Here is a 19,615-nt window from a genome sequence, read left to right on the forward strand (position 1 = left end):
TAAAACCTTAAAGGTTCCAGTTACTCAAGGCAGACATGGAACCTCAGAGATAAAAGACAGACTGTAATTGCAAAGGAGAAGAATGCAGGATCTTGTACATTTGAACATTAAGGTATTCTTCCTTTGTCCCATTACTCCCTTTTCGTGAATTGCCAGGAAATACATCTTAACTGAGCTGAATTCCATGAGCTAAGGTAAAAAGCCAATGGTAAATACCTCTTATTTCACATAAAAGTCATTTTTTGTCACATAAGCTTAGAAAGTTATTTTTAAAGAGATTTTTTGACCTGCCAGTAATGGCTTTTAAAACTCTTAAACATGCAGGGTGGCTTTTTCTGCATGACAGCAGTTACTTACTTAGTTAAGAATTTTGCCGGTGTATGATACTAATAAAATATAATGTGCTGCAGACTCTCATATAGACAAGGCAGCTCTGTACAGGAAGTCAGACATCGTTCACATACAAATGTTTGTTCTGATACCTGTCAATATAAAATATGAAAACACATCCAAAAAACTTCAAAGGCATTCCACATATAATTCCCTATATCGTGGTTCTTTTATATTGCTGAATGTAATGTATAACTTTTCCTTAGTTCATCTGGCCCATGCTGACCCAATGACATGTAACAAAATAAAATACTGTTTACAGTTGTGTGCAGGAATATGGAAATGGTAATTCCATAAAGTGAGGATTAAAATTCATATTTATATGGTAACAGGGCATGAAATATACTTCTTAGTTGAATGCTATCTGATTTCATATTTAGAATAAAATATGTAAAGTATCTATGCCTTTTTCGGATATTCTGTATAGACGATTGAGACTATAGGAATCAAGAAATTCTGTTCACATTAATGTATCTGAGGTGGCTGTAATATTTAGTTGATATTATGCTTAAGAGTAATATTGTTGAATGATATTGCTATTTGAATTAATATTATTATTCTGTAATGCCTTCTATTATTAGATAAAATGTGGGGACAACTTCTCCCATGTATTCTTCTCTGCATGTATTCTTGCCTGGTACTTAAAACCAAAATAAACTCTGGTTCTGTTAGTGGTATGATGAAGTCTATATTATAAAAGATCAATTTTTTTTTTTGATCAGTAATGCTAAGGCTAAAAAATAATGTAAACCCTATTTCTCACAGCAATATAAAATAATAATTCTTTTAATTTTAAGTAGAATACATTTTAACACATTGAATCAGTGTTAATCACACATCTTTAATTTCTCCTAGGATAATGGTATTAATCTTGTGGATTATGTCGTCATATATTACCTACGCCATTGTGATAAGGTAAAGGATTTCCTCTATCAGCGTATCCAAAACTGGGTTTCTTTAAGAGATGGTAAAAGGGTTTGTAACAGCTTTATAGAAATCTGAACGTAGTACCTCTGATGGGAAAATAAAATCCATTTCTTTTGCTTTCTTATAATGGTTGTGTACCTCAATAGGCATGAAATTTGCTGTAAGTTTCAAGATACGACTTTGGAAAATTTTACATTGGTTGTTGAGAGAACCACAGGCAATTAGCTGTGACTGCTGCAGACTGGACAGGTGGTCACTCCACCCCTGCCTTACTCTATCTGGGTGGCTGTAACATTGGAAAATTTCTTCTGATGTCATCGTATTGGAAGGCAGAAGCATGATTTCTCTCTTAGGACAAAAAATATGAGGATAGGTTGGCATTTAAGATAGGTGAGTCAGCTGATGTGAGTGAAGTTAGGGGTTGAAATGCTGCTGTTAGTTAGATTCTGTTGTATGTGATACTCATCTGTATATGCATTTTTATATATTATATACATTCATATATTAAATATATTTTTTTTTTGTATTGGCAATAGCCAATCTTATTGAGTGAAAAATTTGAACTATTGTATTTTCCATTAAAATGTTGCTATTAATTGATCTTCACACTGATTTTCAATGATTTTAATTAATTTTTTTTTTTTTATTTTTTCTTAATTCTTACGTAAGGTTGTTAAATCGATGAGTTAGTAGTCCTGAGATATGTAGATCTGTATCAGTATTCTTTCTTTAAGGTTTTTGGGTTTGTTTGTTTCTCTTTCTTTTTTCTTGTGTTTTCTGTTGTTGGTGGTTTTGTTCGCTTGGGTTTTTTGGGGGGGGATCGGAATTTTTATGCTTTTTAATTAATTTATTAAAATATTTAATTTATTTAAGTAGTTCTGCAAACTTCCTACTATAGTGTAATTTTACCTAAAGGAATTTTGTGAAACAACACAGCATATCTTCCTTGGGAGGAAGTAAACACAGTGTAATTAACATCCATTGCACTTTCTCCACCAAAATGTTCATATCTTTATAATAATGAAATTATTCTTTCCCCATTCACAAAACAATTAGTTCTTCAACCTATGAGTTTTCCTATATTACAAACTGAAATCCATGCAGGTATACGCATATTTCAAACTCAGTAACATATGCTTATACACAGTAGTGTCATATTAATACCATTTATACACACTTCTTAAAATTCCACTTGAACCTTGTCAAAGTTTTTTGTTAGTTGGTTGCTGGCTTTTTATGTTTTGTTTCGTTTTGTTTGTGGGGGGTGTCTGTTGCTTTTGTTTATTTGTTTTACTTCTGATTCTTTTTTCTTTCTGTGCTAAAAATAAGGTATATACTTAGGGCTTCTATACAGACTTTAACCCCTGTTATTTATTTTGCCACATAAGCATTCAACTGCGTATTTTTATCTGTGTAAACTGCTTCAGGAAATATATGAATGAGGTTTTCGATTTATGCCTATGAAGTGTGTGTTTTTAATGAATTGTGAAAGAGTGAAACCACAAATTTCTGGCATAAGATCCCTTCTTGCATTAAAATGGGCATTCCTGTTATCTTCTTTTAAGAACCTTCTAATCCCTTATCTAAACCTTTTTTAACATAAAATTAACTGAAATGTTGTGCATTTAATGTTCTTTCAAAGTTTAAATTGAGCACAGTTTGCTTTACAACATCTAAAAGGAAGTTTCAGTACTCAGAATGGTCAGTTTTTCATCTTGAATGAGATGTTGTTTTAGCAAGAATGATTTAAAATGTGTTATTTTTGTAATTTTAAAACTGTTTCATAGATGAGAATTTTTTTCCAAAAGCTATTTATTTCACTGGAAATGCATTCAATTTTCATAGTGGCCTATTTGTTTGTTTGTTTAGGAAGCAGGAACAGACAAGAGTATTTTTCCTTTACCAGAACCACAGGATTTTTTCCAGGCCTCCCAAGTTAAATTTGAAGACCTAATAAAAGACTTAAGGAAACTGAAGAGAGATCTAGAAGGTAAGTGGGAACTTTCACATTTGTTCTGCTAACAACAAAGTGCCATTTAAAATGTGATCTTTATGAGGTTTTCTTATTGCTAATTAGGTTTATAGTGTTGATTCATTTAGAGTTTTTACACTGTGGCACAAATTACTCACATAAATTAGAAAGAAAAAAAATTTAACTCATGACTTAATAAAAATGAAAGTAGAGATCCTGAAAAGTAATTTTCCCTTTTACAATCAAAAGGCCCCTAAAGAAATCTTTCTGAATATTTCTTTAGTTATGTGTGAATTTTTCTCTGGCTTCTCCAGAACTATGTGTTTAACTGTAGATATCTGTTAGTTCCATAACATAAATACTTTCTTCAGTACTTGTATAACAACAATTTAAAAGCTACAAGAAGGAGTTGGATACTATTAATGTAGAAATAAAACACAGCTTGCCAAGGCAGAGCAAAGGGAAATTGAAAGCTCCAGTACAAAATATTTTCACCCTGGGACATAAAATAAACATTTTAAAATGTTTATTATAAAGGAGGCTCAGAAACCCAACTCATCTATCAATCAAGGTACTGAGTGGAAATAAAGTAGGAAGGGTTGTTCTCTTAAGTATTCCAAGCAGTTTCTTTTTTATTTTGTGCTACATGCAATTTTCTAAAATAAGTTCAACAAACAATGACTGAATATTTTAAGCCTTTTTCTTGTTATAGAAAAGTTTTTACTTTACTAAGGGAGTTCTGTTTGGAAGTTTAGGAAGAGAATCTGCATAAAAACATGTAAAAACTTTTATGTTCCACTTTACATGTTTGCACCAGAATGGAGGAGTATTTTTGTAACAAGAGTTGAACAAGATAATGGTTTTCAAATTTTTTCAACATAAGGCGCTGAAAAGCGTTACAAAATAGTTTATCCTTACAGCTAGGGATTGCTGGATTAGGTCACTGCCATCCTTAGGATAATTTCAAAGGTTAATAGTGGTAGGAAAGTATCAGTTGTTGTTTGTTCGACCCGGGCATAAGTGAGTGCTCTATCTCCTCTCATCGCTTGGCCCTGTAAGCCCCTTGGCCTGCCCTCTTTTGGACTCGTTTTTGCAGAAACATGATCTGTGTTTGATCTTGTACTTTTTCAGCATGTAGTCCTGCTGTCATACATCTTAGTCGTGCAGGATCTGCACTGAGGCTGGGACATGAGCATCATATTTGTTCTACATTGCAAAGGCACAAACAGCAAATAGGAAAAGCTAAACTCTTCCAAAATAAAAACTTCTGCTTTCTTGTAATCACTGATTTCTGTTTGCTGAACCAATTTTTTGTTGGTATTTATAGAATATCTAGAAAAATTGTTATCTTGAGGTTGTTTTCCTAATTCTTTGTAAAGGTGTATGTTAAAGCCAGCCAAAGCAATTAACATGCAAAGTTAATGACAGCAAAGATGTGAAACCAAAAAGGTTGTGGAAATGATTTCAGATGTTGGTATTTTATCTCTTAGAAATATGCAACAGATTCTAACAAGCATTCCTGTGATTATTTCTCTTACATTTAAACAAAGAAACAATCACTTATATAAAACTTTACCTTTTTTCAAAGATTCCCTTTCAAATTTTTTTCTTTGTTTAATGCTCTAGTTAATTTTTAAATCAGAATTTTAATTGAAAAAGTTATAATTTTAACACGTACAACAAAGATTTGATGAGTCTCTGTAGTTTATTGTAGCCATTAAAAAGTTGTGGCTGCTGGCAGAATACCAGTGAAAGTCTAAAGCTGAAACAGATGTGAGTAGCAGAAACCAAGTCCAGAGAAGCGTCGGGCCCAGCTATCCAGACAGGCGCGGCCCTTCAGATGTAAATAATTTGAACAATATTAACTGGGGCTGCCTGTGTTATAGGCTACATTGGATTTGTTTCACAGTTTGTTGGCTAAGGTAGTCTCGAGCAGAGTACCTTGGAAGTGGGACGAGACAAAGGTAATAAATGGAAGAGAGGTTTTCATTGTGTCATTAGGGAATGAACTGATATTCCTGTTAGTGACTTCCCTTTTTTCTGAGATTTTTAAGGAATGATTAAAAAAAGGAAACATATCACTTCTTGCAACTAAAATGGCAATTTTGATAGTTACTTTTCATATGAGTTGTCATTTACTATTTAAAAATATATTTGACTAGTTTATCAAGGCATTCATTTATGTTTCTAACATGGATATTAAGATAGGAAAGATGGAGTTATCATGAGTGTCATGTCTTATAAACCTCATAGTATAAACTTCTGGTTTGAAATACCTAGACACTGTGGAACCAAAAGTTCAAATCTAGATGGAATACAAACCCTTTCATCCTTTTCAGATAAACAGATTGAGTTCCATACAATTTGCTATTTTTAAATCTTTCAGATTACATTTTAAAGGTACAGGCTAACTTTACTCTGAAGGGTTTAGACTGAAGTTAGACTCAAGAATTCAAAAGGTTTTTGGAAAACCTTAATGCAACAGGTTTTTAAAACATATTCCAGAACAAACCTTTTAGTCATGAGTGTTTTAGGTTAAAAAGAATGAGAAACAAAAATATGCATTTAATATAGGCTTTTAAGGGGAAAAAAATTATTATTAGATGGTAAGATGAAAATTTTAGGATGAAATCTGGTTCCACTCTTAACATCCCACGAGAAAGAAATTTCTGTAAACTCAGGTTTTCACTTCAGGTCTGTTGGTGTATTTCCAAGGTTTTCAAATATTACACAGTATCATAAGCAGATACATTTATTAATTTAAAACGTGCTAGTTAATCTGTAGAGTTATGGAAAGAAAAGGTTTTGCTTTGCTTGAGATCGTAAGACATCTTATTCCTTGTGTAGAGCAATGAATGATTCCCACATTTTTCTTTCCGTGTGACCAAACATGATTTACCTTCTAATTTGGACAATGCCACTTGGTATTCTTGAAATTGATATTCTTCTGGAATAAGCACAGAATGTTTTAAATGTGTAATCATAAGAAGATTTTCAGAAAGAAAGCCACTTTACCGAAGTTTGATAGACTAGTATAAGTTTTATCATGAATCCTTTTATTAATCTATGTCCAAAGTTGAACAATTTTAAATAAATTAGTTGCCCTGTAGATTGTTTCCATCTGTCATACTCATTCCTCTTCTTTGCAATATAGTACATAAAATTTTAAAATTTTGTGCTGCTCTTTTCCTCAAAGGAAAGCAACATTAGGTGCCTCATGTAATACACTGTGATGTTCATTATAACTCTTTGTATTCTTGACCTTAACAAATGGAAGAGCAAAGATATTTATTGAATTGTTAAAAATGGAAACCAAGGTAGTTCCATTCTAAATATTTTCAAGAGTCACTTCTGTTTCCCATAATTAATTAAATATACTGTGAGAGAGATTGTAACATTCCATTGAAAATCCACATACCCTTTACTTTCCCCTCCTTTCATGGCCACCAGTAGAAATATTGGTTGCAATTTTCATACTGATCTTTTTTCAGTATTGTATATAAGTTTTAAATTTTTATGAACTGAACTCTGTGTGTGTGAGAGTATATATGTAAGTGTTTGCAAACACATGAGTGACAGAAAATAAATAATCTAAAATAAAAAGAAGACTTTAGGGATCTGCTGTACAATTGTCAGTTGGAGACAGAAGACATGGTTTCGTATTGGGCACCTCTTAACCTAGTTGTTGACAGATCTGTGTCTTGCATACTTATCTGCCCCCAGTTTTTCCCCATTTGAATAGGAGAACTTCACCAAAACCTAAGTTTATGACAACTCCATTTTGTAAAATTGCATAACCCTTAGGTTAAATGGAAAGTAAGTAAATCTGTGCATGAAAAGTTGAGAAATTATGATGTTATGTTGGCCATTTTCACAACAGTTTTTATAAAGAAGCATTACGAATATCTTAAAATGACAGAGAAGTGCAGTTTGGTGCATTGGAATGTACATTTGGAGGTCCTGTGGTCCAGGGCCTTTGGGCTAGAGTAATTTCATATTTAGATGAGGCTGTACAGGGCTGTAGTTGTCACAGTTTTGAATCTAAGGATGGAAATCCCAACACCTCTCTAGGCACCTCTTCCAGTGCTTAATTGCTGTCTTGAATATTTTTCTTTTCCCATGTCAGAATTTCCTGTGCTGCAACTTGTGACTTTTGCTCCATTTTCTTTAGACCTGCATTCCTGAAAAAGTCTGGCTCTGTCTTCTCTCTAGTTATTCTTTCGATAGTTGACATGAAAATCTAGATCCCCAGCCCACTTTCTCAAAACAGGTCTGAACATACCTGGATTCTCCTGCCTCGTCTTAATTTAATTTTCATTCCTAAATGTCGTGATGAGATAAATAGTTTTTTCAGATATGAATATATATTTATATATAATAAAATATATTCTTGTTCACAGAAACAAGTCCAGTGGACAGGATGTGACTAGCAAACACATGCCAGTCATGTCACTCTCTTGACATTGTCTCTCAGCATGGCTGATTAGGCCAGACTAAACTGTTTCATCTGCACTGCTCTCATTCAGTGCTTCTTCAGGTAGCTGTGTATCACATTCTATTGCAAAGCATGGAAGAGAACTTAGAAATAAGAAATGGATGGAAGTTGAAAAGAGTTGCTCATTCTCGATGCTTTCAGCAACTGTTACTTTAAATAGAGTCAAGGAGGAATCTGCAAAAATAAAAAATAATCAGCTCGTGCAGACTAAAACTATGATTTTCCAAATTTAAAGTACTGAAAAAAGTCTGAATTTATCAAGGATTAGAAGGGAATGTATTTATCAATAGGGAAACATACAAAGGCAGAAAAGTTTATTGGTATTATTCCAAGAAGCTAATTTTAAATTCCTAGATATCTTTTCCCATCAGAGTCCTCAAACTGAGTGAAAGCATTTTACAACAAAATGTCCCCTAATTAACTATAGCCTGGTTTTGTTCTGGAGATTAATTGATGACTTCAGTTAATAGATGCAGGTAATTTCTGCTTTCGTTGGATTTCTATGTATACATAGATTGAAAAATTAATTTGATGGGTTATCATTTATTCAGGTGGAATTATATATTTAGTTCGTACATAATACAGCCTTCAATAAAGTCTCTTTTGTGGACTAGAGTTTTAGTATAATCATGATATGGTAATAATCAATAGTGCAAGGATTACAATGTTGAGAGATTTTGTCTATTGTTTGATTTGTTTGATTTGCCTGATAGTAAGTTTACTGGATCACATCAAAAAAATTCTAGTTATTTTATCAATTTTGAGTATTAACTTTTTAAGTAATTTGTAGGATCAATAGCTATGTCTTGATAAAAGATTATTGCTTATTCATTACAGGAGGACAGTATTCCAAAAAGTATCAAACACACTCTTCTAAAATATTTTCAACCAATTGACACCTAAGTCTAATTTAAATGAAGTGTTTTAAGTCAATTTAAAAAAAGGTGCTTAAATGTCTGACTAACATACATGTCAAAAAATCTTCCCAGCAGGAGCAGAGAAGTTGTATGATAATTTACATACTTATATGTATGGACGTACTTATTTTAATTTTCTTTATGTTAGTTATATGTTCTTTAAAATTTTGGAAGTGCAAGCAAGTAGGAATTTGAACTGGATGGTGGAACATGAGGAGCAAAATAGGTGCATGTTTTATTTCTCTAGATAATAGCATAAAAGAAGCATGTTGTTTTGTATGTGTTTTTGCACATGACATGTTTTGTCACTGTTTTTGCACTGTCCAATATTTATATTATCTGTTTTGAGGCAATGCAAAATGGTATAAGGAAATGAGCAAAAGATGGCTTTGTAAAGGAAAAGGATTTCTTTGCAAGAGTTGGCACTCTTCATTCTCAGAGTTTTCTGACCACCTTTTGAAGGAGGATGAGATGTATTTCAGTTTGTTTTGATTTAGAAAGATCCAACACAGGCATTTGAAATGCATTTTCTATATTGAATTGGATTTTATTTTAAAATAAAACTAACCCTTTGACAGTGTTCCACTGGTAATGTTCATATGTGAGTACATTTAGTATAATTTTTCTAAGTGGATAATTTCATACAATTTCATTGATTTTTTAGGTTTTGATAAAAAGGAATGGTGTGGAATGGTTTAAATGGTTTAAACATTCAGATATATAATAGAGGAGAAAAGCAATTATGTTTTTGAAGAGTTTACTCCCTGAAAGCAGATGTCTGCATGTGTGCACAAAGGCACAGGGAGAAAGCTTTCAGTTGGTTAAACAATGGCATGCTGTTAATTTTTTTTTTCTTTTTTTTTTCTTTTTTTTTTTTTTCGTTTTTTTTTTTTCTTTTTTGTGTCCTTTGGCTAAAGAATTCTCGGAAATTTCTTGTTAAAAATCATTCTGCAAACGTTAAGATTCTAAAATGAATCTGGTGGGATATACCACACTTAGGATTTCCTATGCACTTTTTTGTGTGCCCTTTTAAATAAATAAATACATGTGTGTATGTTAAGCATTAGTTACGTAACTGCGACGGATACATCTGGGAGCAGGTAGTGTCCATCTGGGAACAGGAGGAATACTGTCCCTGTCAGTGTGTATGATGAATAATGAATTATGTGGTTTGGAGAGTGTTAAATGGTGGTGTTAGGAGGAGCCATGACTTCATATTTATGGACCTCATCAGCTTTTCCTCTTTGCAGAAGTATGCAATAAAAGACAGGACAGATTTCTGCTAGTATTGAGACAGTCACATATCAAAGATTGAGAGTGCATTAGTTCAGACTGTGGGGTAGAAGTTAGTAATAGTGGGGCTAATGAGCACTTTGGGAAGTGTTCCTGCTAATATTGTAGGTAGTTGATGAATTTACATGATTTTACAACTAAGCTGACTGTGCCAGCTAAACCAAACTTCTACCAGCTTAGTAGAAGAATTAATTCAGCCCAACTTTATGATCTGTCTTGCAAATGAAATCAGAGATACAGCAATAGAGAGGAAAACAGCAGATCAATTCTCTGGGATCTGCAGTTTCAGCTCATAAACTCTTTCAGCCATTGCCCAATTCTCTTATGTCTGATCCCTCATTCAGTACAATAAGTGATAAAATGTTTGAATGTTTGAAAGGTCCTTTTTTTCTTAGCACAGTAAAAATCTTAGCTCATCTGATGAAAATATTATTCTTGCTTTTTAAAAATGTTGTCTCCATCTCAATTACCCAGACAAGACTCTTCAGTTTCAAAATTATTTTTTTGTAGTGTTCAGAGCGAAGGGAAATGTTCCAGTTTCTCAGCAGATTCTGCTAACGCACAGTTCTACACTCTGACAGATCTTAATGATGTGTGGAGTTCTGTATGTTTGGATCTTGACACTTAACAAAAATTTTCTACTAATCATGTGTGCTGGAATCACTTAAAGGAATCTTTCAAAGACTTGACGGGAAAATTATGAGGCTGTAGTCATTATAATAATTTATACATACTGTTCAGGCCCTTGCAGTGTGCTTCTCTGCTGAAGGGTGCCCTGAATGTAAACTACCATTTCAGAAGGAGTACATTAAGCAGAGGCTCAGATATGTTGCTATGGTGTGAAAAATATTTAGTTTTTCTAGCAGTCTTTGTTCATTTTACTAAATGTATTCTTGGGAAACAATTTTAACAGAAAGGTTTTTAAATGATTTGTATAAAATGTTGATGCCCTTTCACCAAACAAGGAGCTAAAAAAGTTTGGTTTAGGTTAGTTGAAAGTAATATAGGCCTGAAAGTTTCTCTGTATGCCGTCATAGAACTCTAAAAGTTCTAAAATGTTGTTGAACGTATAATAAACAAACAAAGGCCCCTCAAAAGGCAAAGGTAGAATATCTGATCCAGCTTGTGAGAATTGTCAAGATGTCTGACTCCTTCAGAATAGGTGAACTTTACAGAGTGTTTCGTATGCCACTAATTAAATTATTTCACTTTCCTCATCTTAGGATGTATCACTGAAATGTTTTTTCTGTCTCCTTTATACATGACAGCTAGAGCACCTAAACAGATACTTGTATCTGTGGGTCGCAAGGAAATATCTTTCAGACAATGACTGGATTTTTTGCTTACTATCTTCTGTCCTCTGAAATTGTTATATTAAGAAAAAGGCATTATTAATGTGTGAAGAAAATAACTGTATATAGAAGCATATTTCTTCTTTTAACTTAGCTGAAAATATTTTCACAGAACAGTAGCTATACAAGCAATTAGTATGTTAGAATGTGTACTCAGTTTTATGTGTGCTAACACTTTTTGCATTAAATTGTTGACCTTTATTTAAGGCAATTAAAACTAAGCTTGAGAACAGAGTGCTACCACAGTCTGATGCCCTTTTACATTTTTCTCAGATAGTTTTGTCTTTAGAAAACTTCCCACCCCACTTCATGGTATTTCCATCTCTGCTTTTTTCAAAAGCTTCCATATCAGTCAGCCCTGCTCTGGCTTTGGTGATAGTGCTTGAACATTGCATTCAATTATTGGCATGTAGTGATTATCAATATGTGTCCAAAAGAGCAAATAAAATACTGTCTCTGAAGCTTTTCTGATGTATAATAAAAATGATACATCAGTAGCAGCAGAGCCTCCTGCACTTGGAATTTGTTAAAATTCTTTCCCTGCAGAATCAAGATGAATCTCTTCTCTTCTGTACATTATTTAAAATTCTATTTGAAAAGAAAATTTATGTTCAAGTTTATACATAAGTGCAAAAGCTGTAGATAGTGCAAAATGCATTCAATTAATATCATGTGAACAGCTCCACTAAGTAGGTACCTAGTGCATGTAATAACAGGAGACTACAACCAGATCCTGCAGCAGTGTCCAATGGTAAACATGCATCTCCACCAGTAACTATTTGTTTAGCTTGCAAAGTTGTTTCCAAGCAAGAAAATTAATAAAGCAAAACCAAAGGAACTAAATCATGAGAAAATTGTATAGCACTTGCTGAATAATATAAATTTATAAATGTTATTGGACGTTTATTAGGTTTTTATTTGGGCATGTAGGTCCAAGTAGTGTAACAGATTTTTGCACCGTAAAAGATCACGGATTCTCTCGTACAGAAATGTAGGGTTATTTAGCACCACACTGAATTCATTTGCAGTATGATTTGAAATGCTCTTCAAAACAGAAAAGATAAGAGTTCTAAAAAAGAACTATCAAATAGTAATTGTTCTGTCAAAGATATGCATGCATTGTAACAAAATAAGGGAGCAAGCCTGGCAGTATAACCTGCCATGCTCTGAACAGACAGGAGTGGGGGAGTTTTAGTGGCTCTCACAGAGGCATAACTCACAGGGGATAGTGTCAGTGACAGGTTTATAGGAATTCATGGTGTTGATACTTGGTTTTGCTGTCAGGCTGATTCCTGTAAATGCTACTGGTGAGTTCTGGTGAGTAAATAGTTAGTAATTTACTGTTATCAACTTTAAACTATTTCTGGGTTTGCGTTTACTTTAAAAATGGTGCTTAAAAAATTCCAAATTGTGTCTGATTGACACAGAAATGATCTTTACGTGAAAGTTTGTTTATGGGCCATGATACTTTTGACAGATTTACAAGTGTCTGTGGAGTTTTAAGACTATTGCCCAATAGACATTAAGTGAGAGACATTCTATTTTGTAAATATTTTCACTTATATTGGGGATTTTTGAAGAACTTTTTGAGCCAAGTACTGCATTAAATCTGAAGACAGTGGCAAACTGATAATCAGCAGTTTCCAGCTTTGTTTTAATGTTTTGCTAATGCTTTCCATTTCTGTGTCCAAGATTTGTAGTGGGTGAAGAATGATGTACGTCCAACAATTTGTAAGGGCTTTCAAATACTTTTGCACACTTGTATTTTCCTTTTTTTTTTTTTTGCAATAGCTTATTTAGAAATAAACAATTTTCAAAATAGCATATTACATTCAATTTCACTAACATACAGCTCATACCAAGGAAAAGAACCAAAAGTTTATTACATTAGTGGAGAATTTGCATCTGTTTGAACTCAGTATGCTGAGTAATGCTGAAACGGGTTTTTTATTTTCCCAAATGATTATTTTGGAATGAGATGGTGAGAGGTGAAGTGTAAGTGTGGTTTGATAGCTGTCAGCTTCCTCAGAATTCCCTCAGATTCCTCAGAATTTCAGAAAGATACTTTTTCAGAAAGCAGCTTTTCAGTATGTATTTAAGAGAGGGAATGCATAAGGATCCTTTACTTCCAAATCACTCTAATAAAAACTTTGCAGAAATAATTTTCTTTCCGAGAGGAAAAGCTTTGTACTGTAATGAATATGAGAACGGAATATAAAAAATAGATGTAAGATTCCCTCCTGTTATAGAATTTTCAGCACGGAAAATCAAAGCAATTTATGGAACTGAACTTTACAGTTTAGGGGGTTTTTTATGTATGTTTGGCATGACATTTTTCACATTAGGTTTCAAGTAAATAAAAAACGAACTAAACAAAAAACCTTGTATAACAGGAAGTTCAGTGAATGCTAGTTCCCAGAAACTTCTTTATTAGGTCATGTAGAACTGAGGTAGGTCATAAAGGTGTATGGTAGACTTGCACCATTACAAAAGCAGCTTGACAAAGACCACCTGATTTAATATGTGTCATTACAACTGCTATTTTAATCAAAACCTTCACTTTGATTGTGAAGCATTAAATGCTTTTTCCTCTTCAAAATATGTCTTTAGGTGTACCTTTGAATGCACTCTGTCATTCCTTGCCATATCTATCCCCAAGCAAATTTGGTCCGGTTCTAAGGTTCTTCAGCCTAAAAGATCTCTTTTTCACCAGCATTTACTTGACTTCTCCTCATTCTATTTGATTGTTTCAAGATCACTTTAAGCAATTGAAACTGCTATCTCATTTCATTTCACTTCATCTCAGACTTTTAGAGTTTTAATCAGCATCCTGATTCACTTATTCTATGTCATCTGTCCCATTTTTCTTCATTTCTCTGCCTTTCTTCTTACTATTCCTCTCTCATTCCAAATATTGATCTCCTTGTTAGGGATATTAGGATTCTTCTTAAGAATACAATATCCAAATCATTTTTTCCTATATGCTCTATTTGTTGGTACTTATTATTCAGATTTTCCCATGTTTTTTGTCATCTGATTAAGGTTAATATTAGTAATCTCAATTTTAAAAAATTACTGAAGGTAGTTTATATATGCTTTCTTTTTACTTTAGGAACAGTTCATCCTAGTCTTTGCCACTTAAATTCATGTGATCTACTTGAGTAACCTTTCTAAATCTTGTGCTCTTGGAGCTTATAGGAAACATCTAGGAAGATTTCAGTGCGTCAGATGGTGCATTAGCAACTCCATGAGCTTGGGAAAATGCCTTTCTAGAGTGTATTAGAGTGTGTTTAGATACTACTGTACCTGCAAGCTTACGTATTCATAGAAAATTAATTCTGTATAGATTTATATAAATTTATGTGAGAGTATTATAAAAGAAATACTTTTTGCAGTTTGCGATTGTTGCAACTTTACATGACTGTAAGAACCATGGGCATTTACTGTGTTTCAAATGTCTGAACATGTGTGTACTGTATTAGTTCTACAGTTTCATCGTTTTCTATTTATCCAAAATAATTTCTAAATATTCCCTGATGATTTTTTTCTGTAGATTTGTTTAAATGAAAAAAAAAAACAAAAAAACAAAAAAAACCCAAAAAACCACAAACCTGTGTGTTAACTCTGTTCAAACTTACAGTCAGAAACTTAAAATACTGTTATTTGGGTGGATGTTTTCCACTTATAAAATGTCCATTTAATCTAATGTCTGTTGTCTTCCAAAGTAGTGTTACAATTTGCTTGATTGAAATCTCTTTTTAATTCTGCAAACATAATCATACACACATTTCAATCAATGTATTGTGACAGTCACAGAAAGTTCAAATTTTTAATGGTAAGCAGCATGTATCATAAGAAAATAATCTTCAGATGTCATATAAACTTCTCTGATTCTGGATTTTTCTTTTTTGCTTAATTTAAATTATTAAAAACACATAACTGAGCAGCCAATGAAAGACTTTCTTTCCCGATCTAGTATGTTTAAATCCCCACTCCATTCTGCCTGCTAGCTGGCATACAAACAAATGCCCATTAACGTTATTGTGAATCATTTGAAAGTTTTGTCGTATGCTGCTGGTTACAAGACTGTAGATTAAAGACACACTTAGACTGTAGCCCAGGCCATGTTACACGAGCTGAATGAGTCGTGGAGGGCTGCTAAATTCAAATTTGTTCTTAGGTGGGAATGGGTATTTTTCAGTGTTTTTCTATAAGAATTGTCCAGATGTGTTTCTGCGCTGAGTTAATTGAGAAGCTGTGGTTCTTTTCAGTACATCCTCATGGTCCAGGGGTGTTACAAGCACAATACTACTTGCACAGTAAATGTATGCCTCTATTTTCAACCTTCCGTTGGTTTTTACACTACATTGCAAATTTAAATAACGTGACATTTTAATTCACAGGCTCAACTTCTGATTCCACAGTTTTGCATTAATTTTGGTTTAATGGTGGTAGCAATATGGTGTGAATACAAGTCATGCAGCCAAACTCTTAAGTCTTAGGTTTAACTCCAAAATAAGCTTCCATCTAAATTTAGCTTCTTGGGAATGAAAAGTTGTGGAAGAAAAATCTTGTAGTGGTTCATAAATTCAGTTGCTAAATGGAAAGTAATTTCATTTTGATTTCTGCTTCCCATCATCTTTAGTGTGAACACTGGAATGCACTACGTTAACTATAAGTTCTAGGCCTGTTAAAATTCATTGGCAAAATAACGAAGTTTTTCAGAAATTGGCAAGGCATCGGTTCTTAAAACAGCAAATAGGTTAAACAGTATACACATTGCACTTAAATGTAAGTTAGCTTTCTTACATACTTCAACTGTTTCATATCATGGTCTGGGGATGGAATACTTAAGTAATGCTGAATTTCTGCATCTGTTTCAGGAAAAATGGTTGAGTATGAGATGTGTGGCACTGATTCATTCAAATCAGTCCAGATACAAGGCATCCTCCACTCACCACAGAAACAGACTTTAAAGCTTTAAATATACCATCTAGAACTGGTGTGTGAGGCAGTCTGTGTTAGTAGCAAGCCCTAGCATATGGCAGGAGTTTTAGAACAAATTCCTTACTAAAGACAAATTCTACTCTTTAAACACATATAGAATTTTTTATTTAGTATATATATACATAGCTAGTAATACTAGGTAGACTAGTATTTGTAGTTTTATTTTAATGTAATTGCTGGATTCCTTAGTGCTTATATATTACCTTCCTTTCTAATTCTGCAAACATAAGTATTAAGCATATACACATTTCAATCAATGTATTGTTATGGTCACAGAAAGTTCAAAATTTTAATGGTAAGCAGCACATATCATAAGAAATAATCTTGATATGTCATATAAACTTCCTTGATTTTGGATTTTTTTTTCTTAATTTTAATTATTAAAATAAGTTCAGGTGACAAATTTAGATGTAGGCTCCTATGGTGCTGAAATCCACTTCTGGTACATTACTTCTGTCATAAATGTGTCTCATCTTTTTGTAGCCTCTGAAAAGCAGATGAAGTTAGTTTGCAGAGAGTCTTCTGAAGAACATCTCCAGCCCTTCAAGGAGAAATTAGAGGAATTCTTCCAGAAAGGTAACCACATTTGAAAAAAAACCTTATTGCCAAATAATGTAGTGGTTTATAAAGTTATGTGTAATGTAAGTTGCATTAAGTATCTGTTTCCTCTGAAAATTCCTGTGGATTATGTTCCTAATGGCCTAATATGTGTTCATATATGTTGATATATGTTATACAGATCTTAGACATCACTTGTCAAAGATAATCACTCCCTTGATCTCACCCATTACCCACTGGTTATTTTGTGCTTTGTTCTTTATTACTATTTGTAGGCAAAATGAAAAATATATTCATCACAGACCAAATTTATCAGAGGGAATATAAAGCTTCAAAGACTTAAGAGTGAAAGACAGTCTTTTAGAGAAGGTCCACATATGTACATGTCATCTTTTCTTCCTAGTGTGAGCTTATGAACTTATTCATATTTAAAGATTTTTGTCTTGTGTGAAACAGAAATAAGCATTAAAAAAAGTGATTTACCAGGTTAGAGTCTGGAGACAAAGGGTGAAAACCAAGGTACAATTTGGTCATCAGCTGAAGACAATGTAAAGCAGGTTGCTTTACATTGCTGTTGAAAACAAGAGTCCTGTTTCCCATACTGTGCTCTCCATCATTTGCTTCTGCCAGCACCATTTCTTCTGGAGCTGAGGAAAATATATACAGGAAGAGGCTTTCCCCCTCTCTACTTGTAGGAGTACAGTCTTTCTAGGTAAACAAAACAAATTCTATATTTTTGAGAGATACTAGAATTGTTAAGAATTTAATTGTATTTCTCATAGAAATGGTGAACAGTTTAACAATTTATTATTTGAAAAGTCAGTTGAACTATCTGAATCTGCTCATCCAGACAGAATATTAGTGATCATTCAGATTATTGTAGTAAGTTATTAATTAGCCTAATCTTTTTTATAAAGATTGTCCTAAAGTCTTTTTACTAACTTTGTTTCATGAGGCTGTCTTGTGTAAATACCTTAAAAATGAAAACAGGCTGTTTCAAAAGTAGCAGTTAAATTGTATTGGCAAATAAGCTAATATTTTCCTTTACCCTTCTCCCAGGCCATGGAGTTCAATGGATATATTTATTTAATATATCTTCTTTTACCTGCAAGTGTATTTGGACAGTATTTAAGCAGCAGATTCCTTGCCACTGAACTTTTAAAACAAAAAATGTAATGGAAATCTTGATGTCACTGCAAGACAGATTCAGCGTCCTTCTAATGTTTGTAATTGGAAATTTTCACTTACAGTTTAACAATAACATCAAAATTGAATTAGTACTTTTATATATATATATATATATATGTATGTATTTGTATTTCTGCAGAACCATTATGATCTCCAGCATGTTTCTTGATCTAGCTTGCTGAAATATTGTAATAATTCAGTTTTGCCCAGGTCTTGCCAGGATCCTAACCAAATGGTGTCTTCCACAATCGTATTACAGATTCTGTAATTCTTACTACACCCTGGATCCCATGAGGACTGGTGTGGTTCATGCAGTTGGCAGCTTAGCACTACACAGCTGTTTGCTTGGTGTCCCTCTGTGGGGAGGCAAAGAGGGGGTGGAAGGGTGAATGAAAGAAGGGTAATGAATTGAAATACTGGTAATTTAAGCAATTTTAGCAAAAGCTGTGTGGACAAGCAATGCAAAATACGGAATTCAGTGAACTCCTTCCCATCGGTAAGCAGGTGTTCAGCCATTTCTTAGAATCATTAAGTCTGGAAGAACTTCTTAAAAATTATCATGTTCAGCTGTTAACGTAACATTTCCAGTTCTACCACTACACTGTGTCCCTAAGCACAACATCTACACTCGTTTTGAACTCTTCCAGGGATGGTTATTCCACTACTCTCCTGGGTAGCCTGTTTCAATCCTTAACAACCCTTTCAGTGAAGAAATCTTCCCCGACTTCCAGACTGAGCCTCCCGTGACACATTTGTCCTATCACTTGTTGCCTGAGAGAAGAGACTGACCCCCATGTTGCTTTGCTCTCTGGAGCTGTAGAGACCGATGAGGCCTCTCCTGAGCCTCCCTGTCCCCAGGCTAAACACCCCCAGCTCCCTCAGCTGTTGCTTGTCGGACCTGTGCTCCAGACCCTTCCCAGCTCCATTGCCCTTCTCTGGTCACGCCCCATCACCTCAGTTGTGTGAGGGGCCTAAAACTGCACACAGGATTCAAGGTGTGGCCTCACCAGTGCCAAGTACAGTGGGTTTTATCACTTCCCTAGTCCTGTTGGCCACAGTATTTCTAAGTTTCGTTTAGATCTCACATTTCTAAATTTCACACTACCAGGAAAGCAGGAGTTTATCATGCATAGCCACTATTTGGGAACATGAGCATCTAAACTCTGAACTTCTCCCTTGCTTCCTCGTTCTTTTCCCAGATTTATTTGAGCATGATGTCATGTGGTATGTGTTATCCCTTTGATTTGGCTTGGCCCCTCCCAACTTCTTGTTCATCTCCAGCCTACTTTCTGAAGATCAGCATTAGAAATAGAGAAGACCTGAATGCTGTGCAGGACTGTTCAATAACAGCTAAAACATAGATGTGTTACCAACACTGTATTGGAAGAACAAATCCAATCTATAGCACCATAGGAGTTCTCCTATGAGGAATGTTAGCTCCACCCCAGCTAAAACCAGTGGACAGAATCATATCAAAACAGCCTTAAAATAAAGACAACCTAGTACCCAGTTTATC

The 19,615-nt window shown here is 33.9% G+C and overlaps 1 protein-coding gene across 1 annotated transcript in view; it reads left to right on the forward strand.

The window, feature by feature from the left end:
* The window catches only part of LOC134551321 (formin-like), a 130,998-nt gene that overhangs the window by 71,795 nt on the left and 39,588 nt on the right, over positions 1-19,615 (forward strand). Inside the window, exons 11-13 of the mRNA XM_063398809.1 lie at positions 1,246-1,305; positions 3,187-3,307; positions 16,837-16,929. Coding sequence (XP_063254879.1) covers positions 1,246-1,305; positions 3,187-3,307; positions 16,837-16,929 — 274 coding nt within the window. The remainder of the gene's footprint in view (positions 1-1,245; positions 1,306-3,186; positions 3,308-16,836; positions 16,930-19,615) is intronic.

Source organism: Prinia subflava, chromosome 5 (genome assembly GCF_021018805.1).
Source record: "Prinia subflava isolate CZ2003 ecotype Zambia chromosome 5, Cam_Psub_1.2, whole genome shotgun sequence".
Classification (NCBI taxonomy): domain Eukaryota; kingdom Metazoa; phylum Chordata; class Aves; order Passeriformes; family Cisticolidae; genus Prinia; species Prinia subflava.